General features: G+C 40.1%; 1 protein-coding gene across 1 annotated transcript; it reads left to right on the forward strand.

The window, feature by feature from the left end:
• The first annotated feature begins 630 nt into the window (after positions 1-630).
• On the forward strand, positions 631-7,708 carry haus1 (HAUS augmin-like complex, subunit 1). The gene is made up of 9 exons (XM_076299981.1): positions 631-771; positions 897-1,065; positions 1,857-1,995; positions 2,105-2,239; positions 2,404-2,527; positions 2,894-2,959; positions 3,080-3,151; positions 3,278-3,325; positions 7,224-7,708. The coding sequence occupies exons 1-9, from the start codon at positions 751-753 to the stop codon at positions 7,272-7,274; spliced, it is 825 nt and encodes a 274-aa protein (XP_076156096.1). The 5' UTR covers positions 631-750; the 3' UTR covers positions 7,275-7,708.
• Positions 7,709-8,441: the final 733 nt, after the last annotated feature.

Here is an 8,441-nt window from a genome sequence, read left to right on the forward strand (position 1 = left end):
CGGACCTAAAGGCTTTCATGTGGATCTGGCGATTCTGGCCCAAAGATAATTGCTGTCTGGGGTAGTAAATAATGGCTATTTCTCCTGACAAAACCTGTTGTGCTTTCAAGAGGAGTGAAACAAGGCACCCCTCAATCCCCATATGTATTCATCAAAGCAATATAAATCGTTGCAGCTGAAATAATGAAATAATAATGAAATAAAGTATATAAACATATAATGAGGCTCGGCCCTTTGAAAAATACAGATTTCTCTCTCCTTGTGATTTCCAGTTAAATGGATAGTCAGTTACTGCACTTATTAGACCATTAACATCCCTGTGAACCATGAACAAATCTCAACACAATATTAAACTCAGTAGAATCACAAGATTTTGCAGCCTTGTCAGGGAAAAAAGCTGACAATTTATGATGAAAACAACCTTTGTTTCACAGTTTATATATTTATTTATGGCATTACCAACCCCTAGAGGAACATTTTTCAATCTCTGTGAAGAATGTCGATGCTTGCGTCTGGTTGCGTGCGCACCTCGTGGTTCCATGTCAGTCCCGCAGATGGCGGTAATTCACTAAGATTGTAACTTATCACTAATTTAACGCAAGAGGAAGAAGTTGTGGTGGTGGCGGGAGTGTCGACTTCATTTTGAACCAGTGAAGACCGTAAAAGAAAGGATGGGACGGACGGACACGGGTCTCAGGCATAATTTGATTGTGACATTATATCATTCGTTTCTATCCAAGAACAGCCAGTATGTGCGATAAAAACAAACAGGTTTGTGCTTAATGTTACTTTTCGCTTGATTATGTTCATTTTAGTCGTGTTTTCTGAACGCAAGTTCGGGACCCATTTCAGCATTTTGTCATTCTATGTATTTAACGAGGCTGCTTTTTAAACAGGTCAGCGAGTGGCTGAAAGTGGTGCTCGGAGAAGTTCCGTGGTTTGAGGTGAATATGCGCACGATTGACATTTTATACAAGCTATCAAAGGACAGTGAACAACGAGGCCAAGAAATTGGTTGGTTGGTGGAGGACGTAAAGCAGAAAACTGGCGAGTGTAAGGCAGACGGTAAGATCCTGCTACTGCTATTAATCTGCACTTAACGTAAACGTTAAAATGCTACAAATACCTCGTTTCCACACAGTTGGACCACCATCAGCTGTGGAAAGCAGAATTGCATTTTTCATACCTTTAGCACTTGTTGACACATTAGGGGTCGCAACACAATATTATTGTTGGAGGTGAGTGGTTAGGACTAACGTCTTAACATAAACTCAATCTATGTCATCTATGTTTATTTTTCATGTTCATACACATAACATGTAAATCGCCATTACTGTCATTAAATGAGTTACTATTCTCGATTACACAGCAACTTCCGGTTTCGGACAACGGTGTGTAAACAAACACACGTGATCCTACATTGTCAAACGCTGATGGTTTGACATCATAAAAAAGATGCCAAAGTCATGCGTTGCGGTTGCTTGTTTGAACCACAACATGAATAATAAAGAGAATATAAAAAAACATAATTCCACCTAATTTATGATTTTATGTTTTTATTTAAATATATATGGTGGTTGTTATTGTTAGCAGATGAAAGCGACTTACAATTACATCAATAACATTAGAATTACATTCAAATTGACAGTTTACTAACTGTAAAGTCATATAGCCTAAATATTAATAGACTAAATAGAATGAACATAATAATAATCATATACAAACTGTATACAAACCATTAGGCAAGTTAATTAGTTAATTAGTAGAAACAATCTTCAAATGTTTGATTGGTCATCAACTACAGATATGAAACCCTTTCCGAGCTACTTGAGTTAATAAGCTCTCATTCTTGTCAGGAGCCTACCACCAAAAGGTACTTCAAAGTGCATTGGGTGAAAATGTTTCCCGTGGAAAGCTCAAACCCATGAGCCGCTCTCTGAATACATTAGAGAGTATGGCTATAGCATTTAAAACGAAGGACACCAAAGTGGCAAGGTAATACACAAAGGAATTTAAAGTTTTGCAAAACACATATTTTGTCAGTTTGTTATATCTACTATTGTGAAGTTTCTCAATCCAACCAGCAGTGTTTTTTCCCATGCAGCTTTTTGGCTAGTACTAATTATCAAACTAAAATGCTTCTGGAGATGGAAGAGGAAAACAGGGAGTTGCAGAAGAAACTGCGCAACCTGGAAAAGAAGAAGAATGAGGTTTTGAATTCTCAAAAGTCTTTACAAATGTAAGTATTTCATTTTAACTAGGTGCACTCCCCTATTGCAGTAAATTATGGCTCTAGCAGCTAAGGACCAGCATCTCTATGGAATTTATTCAGAGTTTTGTTACATGCCACACTGACTTTCTATTTGTGTGTGCCTGTTTATGCGCTTGGGTATTTGTGTACAGACAAATATCAAAGGTGCAAAAGGCTCAGGAGGTGGAGTCTGTTGAGACTGAAGAGAGGCTGCTGAATAAGAACTTCATGGAGAAAAAATTCCAGGAAATTACTTCAAGAGTTAGGAGTGCAGAGGTATTTATTGTGTGTGTTCATTGTTTTCTCCATGAACATTTGTTTTGAGAGGAAATACACAGAGTATCCATATAAGATTAAGATCATGAAAATGATTTTAAATCAATGGATTATTTGCTAGGACCAACAAGCAAACCTCAGAGGAAATGCATGGCTTCATCTTCTAGAATGCTCAGTGCCCTTATAAGACTAGAATTAAGTTTAAATCCTTTGGTTTATACCCTTATTTCACCTGTTCTTACATACTTAATTAGTATGGCCATAACCGGTCTATATCAAGCAGTGTCTGTAGATTTGTGATTCAGCTATAATACGTGGATACATTTTTATATCACTACATTGCTAATCTGTCTGACTTGCTTTTAGGAAAAATTAGCTTCCAGGGAAGTTACTTGGTCTCTTACTCATCATTGCATCGAAGAGATTTCAGAGGTACATACACATTGAACCAAAATGTTACATATATCAAAAACCTTAACCTGCCATTTTACATTGTCAGAGAGCAGTGGGCCATTTCATTTTGCGATTTGTTTTTTTTGTCCCCCCTCCCAGCAACTCTCTGTGGTCAAGCAGGAGATGGACCCTCTGAAAAGAAAACTGCAGGCCTATCATGGTCTCCCTCTTGTGAGTACCTCTGACTTTTGACTCTGCGGGCTAGTGGTGCTCACCAATCCTCTTCATAATTCTCTAGTGCAGACCTGCAGTGCGACTAAGTGGTACTTAATAATTCACATTTTATTATTTCTACAGAGCGTTCCTCTCGCTCGTCTGGCAGTGGCAGAATCCAAGAAGGAACTGGTCAGTGCTTGTGTGTTTGTTTGTTTGTGTGTGTGTGTTTGTTTGTTTGTTTGTTTGTGTGTGTGTGTGTGTGTGTGTGCATTGCATTCCTGATACAGTTGTCAATGTCTTTGGAGCTGATAACGGAAATAGGCATACTTTTTGTATTGTAAATGTTTTGCGTAAATCGCCCATTTATTGACAACATCAAAGTAATGTCTGCAGGTAACTGATCGTTGTAGCTATTCCCAGGATGCTGAAAAACCGGGCTGCACGACACTTGGTGGGCATGTAGCCCAACAAGGATGACACGGAACCATTGATTTTAGTGTCGCACACCCACAGCACCGAACCCCCCAAAAGAAGGGTAGGGCGGACACAGTTTTCTGTGAATGTCTCGAGAACCGTATAGGCTAGGATGACCACATTTTTTGTATGTTCTCTTTGTCAAACGGAGGTCTGACCCTTCGGGTGATTCAGACATGATGCTAACCTGCGGACTTTATGCTGACATGTGAACAACACCGACGCACATGAACAGAATCTCCGTGTGGTTGAACAGGTTGAACACACACGTGAACAGAATCTCTGCATGTTCTTCGCTTCGTTCAGACACAAGCTCATTTACATAATGTCTGTCGGAAATACTAGGAGGGGAGCAGTAGAACAGCCGGCTAAGTTTGGACTTCCAAATGACCGGTGATGTTGTTCAGATATATAGCTCAACCGTTTGACATCCGCAGAACAGTCGGACTTACACGTAGGTCTGAAAGCAGCTATTAAGACACGCGCACACACATGCACACACACGCGCACACACTCACGCACGCACATGCACACACAGGCACGCACGCACACACACGCAAGTGTTACCGCCCCAGACCCAGTGCCGTATTAAGGAGTTGTGAGGCCTGGTTCTATGTGCCAGGAGGAGGCCCTATCGCCAGCCTTTCTCAAACTTCTTTGACCGGAGACCCGGTCATGGCAGACTTTGGGGTCACAGGGCCCACGCCCCATTCAAATTATCATGATGATTATCATTATCACAATTATTATTGTTATGCTATATTGTTATACATGCACTTTGTTCACATTCTTCAGAGGACCGCTTCACTAATGTAACACATAATTGTAGTATGTTGAAGTATGATGCTTGCATGAGAAATACTTCTCAAAACGACAGCAATTATATGGGTGCCATTGTTTTGGGATGTTCCCTTATGCAAGCATCATAAACTGGTTGGCAAAAGGAAACCATATTGACATGCTTTTCAATGAAATTTCATTCGAATGCCTGAATGTAAGGATTCAGGAAACACAATACCAGCTTTTGTGTATGACAGATCTGGAGATCTTTAACAGGAAGACGAATTATGCTACAATAGCTTTTGCCCATGTTATATTCAAATTTGACTATACTATACTCAATGCTAGCCAGTGTATTAAATAGTCTCTGCTCTGTTTTTATGGAAGTTGCAAGAATCCACGTCGTTCTATAAAATGTTGTTACATAATTAAATAGCCTTCCAACAAGTGGAGCTTTGCTACCAACGTTATCGAGTGATTTCAGTTTCTCTCACGCAGACGCACACACGCATGCATTAAATTAACGCTCATACCACCACTTAAATGTATGCCTCTATGTTTGATGACACCAAATTAGCAAGTATTTCCTCCTGATTGCAGAAACGTTTGTTTTCTTTTTCTGTTGGTCCGCAGTCCACCGGGCATAATTTCACTCCGCGGTCTATAGTTATCCCGACCAGTAGGAACGGCTGAAGTGCCCTTGAGCAAGGCACCTAACCCCTCACTGCTCCCCGACCGCCGCTGTTGATGCAGGCAGCTCACTGCGCCGGGATTAGTGTGTGCTTCACCTCACTGTGTGTTCACTGTGTGCTGAGTGTGTTTCACTAATTCACGGATTGGGATAAATGCAGAGACCAAATTTCCCTCATGGGATCAAAAGAGTATATATACTTATACTTATACTATATAGTTTGAGAAACGCTGGCCTAGACGCACTGTGCGTCACGCACATGAAGCACATGAAGGGTTGCCGGTTCGAACCCCGACCAGTAGACACGGCTAAAGTGCCCTTGAGCAAGGCACCTAACCCCTCACTGCTCCCCGAGCGCCGCTGTTGTTGCAGGCAGCTCACTGCGCCGGGATTAGTGTGTCCTTCACCTCACTGTGTGTTCACTGTGTGCTGAGTGTGTTTCACTAATTCACGGATTGGGATAAATGCAGAGAACAAATTTCCCTCACGGGATCAAAAGAGTATATACTTAAAGGAACCATATGTAAGATTGTGGCCAAAACTGGTACTGCAATCACTTTCAAAATACGGAAGAGCGGTGTATCCCCTCCCCCTTCCCCCTGACTCGAGGTTGCCAACCCTGATGGCGAAACACTACTGACTTCGTGATTAGTAGATAGGTGGAGGGTGGCGCATCAGGCCAAAACACAACATGACAAAACACAACATCAACATCAGTTGAGGGCTGCAACTTCACTTTTTAAATGACAATATCCTGGCCGGACTACTGTTGTCAGTGATATAAGTATTTAAAATGAACATGATTTCTTAATGTCTAGTGACATATCAGGGCCATTTTATGATTAATTGAAATATTTTTCTTACATACAGTTCCTTTAATAATTACTTATATTATTAGTGGTGTCACTAAGTAGCCGTAGAACTTTGCCGTAGCTTGCATTGATCGTTTGTTTTTAGTTCCCTCTATGCCAGGCCTATTCAATTAGCGGCCCGCGGGCCGCATGCGGCCCAGACGCAGCCTCCGAGTGGCCCAGCCGATGGTCCAGACAGAAAAGCAAAACACCGTTCACGATCAGAGGCTTCGCTACGCACTGAAAATCCTACGGACAGGCGAGGGCCCTTTCCGAAGCTAGTTACTTCGATCTAGCCCTACTCACTTCCACTGGATTCATGTATTCTGGCTATGGGCAAACGCGAGGCGAAATGAATAAGGGAGGGCCAAGAAGCTAGTTTGGGAAAGCCCCAAAGCTCTGCGCGTCGCCTGGCAACGACCCATAATGCTGCGCATAGTTCAGAGCAGAGCCTGGTTCTGAGTTGGTGTTTGCAGTTTGCGCCTAAAATAAAATGTCTCTTTCAACCCCAGAACCTAAAATTACATGAAAACCGTCGATTCAACCCAACGTTATTTTACCATCCGCTGCAAACTTAAAGCCAATGTGTTTGATTTGCAATGAGTGCATTAGGTTCAAATGCAAATGTTAGGCCTCTTGTAGGCTCTGTTTTTATGCACTTTGAGATATACCAGGGTAATTTTTTTCTTCGGTTTGTTAAAAAGTGTAAAAAAAAGTATTGCTACTAGGCTACCTCAATTGGTTGGTTAACTATTTTTTTGTTGAAGTGACATTATTCATTGTTGCCAAGTTGAAAGGTCAATCAAATAATAAACATTGCTTGCTAGACATTACACGATTTTGTGTTGGTTTGAATAATTACCTCCTGCTTTCTGGTCGCTGAAAATGTGTGGCCCGGCTCAAGTCTATGGTTTTAAAATGTGGCCCAAATTAATTTGTAATTGAATAGCCCTGCTCTATGCTATGTTAGCTCTCTGATTACTGGTGACTCACGCCATGTCCACATAAATGAACATAAAATAAGATAGAACCAAAATAGATTTGTCATATTGTCACCGATACCTGATCCAGCTAGAGTCGATATCAGTATTGAATCAATGCATCCCTAACATTTTGTGTACTTGAAGGTAGTGAAAGGTCATATAAATGTCATTAATTGGTGAGTCCGTGTAAGCTGTGAGTTCATTGTGTGACTTAACATTGTGTGGCTTGTTTTCCCGAAAATGCTGACTTCCTTGTTATAGCAACCCTGCATGTTGCTATAGTCAATATATGTTTTTTTTTATTCCAGGAAGCGCTTGATGCCATTTTGGATGAAAGGATTGACTGGAGGCACACATGAAATGTCTGTAAATTCACCTGAAATAACTCCCCATTTATTTCTTTTATGATTTTGTTTGTTTGTTCACAGACTAATTAATAAAGTATTTTAATGTCAGAGATCAGAATTTCTGTATTACCATCTTACGTCTTACATATAATTATGGTAGCTCCGAATGAGATAAAAGATAACAGTCTAGATGAATAAATAAATAACTGTTTAGGAGTAGCCCTCAACATCTGCCAAACTTTGTATTTACTTCTGCGAAGGGAGAGGATGTAGTGTCTGCAAATATAGTAATGCACTGTTCCTAATCTGCTTGGGGTGGAGAGTATACAATTAAAAAATGCATTTCACTAAATTCACTACGTGAAATGCCATTCACTTAATGCCATTCATTTCTTTTATGTCATTGTTTGTTCACGGATTAATTAATAAAGTATTTTAATACTTTATCTGGCTTCTGCAGTGCTAAGTGTATGAGACTTGAGGTTTACAAATGACTTTCAAGTATCTTGAAAATTGTTCAGACTACTGGTAGGCTCTTAAAGAGAGGTTTTGAGGTGATAAAGGATTACAATTTTTCACAATTGTTAAAACACATCTTTTGAAACCTGCACCCTTTTCTCAAAATTATAAACACAAATCTCAAACTACATTCCCCAAACCTTTGTCAACTTCTGCAAAACTGAACAATTACCTAAAAACAGTTGTACCTGTGCTCAAAATCAAACACTGTCTTCAGATCATCTCACAAAGCAGTCAAAATGAAAACAACGAGCAGTCAGAGCTACATCAAAAAATGGAAAATAGTGTTCAGGGCAGCTCATATAGCTCCAGGAGAAATTGTTTACAATACAGCAAATGTAAATACAGTAAATTGTGTTTACAGTTTTGAGAAACGGGTGGAATGTTTAAAAAAATGTATTTGAGTAATTGTGAAAAACTGTATACCGGAAAAACAGACATTTCAATATTGTAAAGGAGAAGCACATTGCCGTCTACAGCCTATATACTCTGAATGCTCACTGATAGTTTCTGTCCATTGTTGATATTAACCTGCACTGTCCAGCAACCTGTTTACACTCTGAACTAACTTAAATTGGTTGTCACATAATTTGAAACAAGTGTGATACATTTTGAGTAGTTGTGTTAAACGTATGCATGTGCTCTATTTGTGTTTACCTT

The sequence above is a fragment of the Alosa pseudoharengus genome, unplaced genomic scaffold (assembly GCF_046254945.1).
Source record: "Alosa pseudoharengus isolate Yale_2024_CS ecotype anadromous, Long Island Sound unplaced genomic scaffold, YU_APseudo_1.1 YU_APseudo_1.1_scf_22, whole genome shotgun sequence".
In the NCBI taxonomy this organism is placed as follows: Eukaryota; Metazoa; Chordata; class Actinopteri; order Clupeiformes; family Clupeidae; genus Alosa; species Alosa pseudoharengus.

Coding starts and splice junctions, on each gene's coding strand:
- haus1 (XM_076299981.1), top strand. CDS start 751: ATGTGCGATAAAAACAAACAG. Junction 772..896: donor TGTGCGATAAAAACAAACAG/GTTTGTGCTTAA, acceptor CTTTTTAAACAG/GTCAGCGAGTGGCTGAAAGT. Junction 3,326..7,223: donor CAGAATCCAAGAAGGAACTG/GTCAGTGCTTGT, acceptor TTTTTATTCCAG/GAAGCGCTTGATGCCATTTT.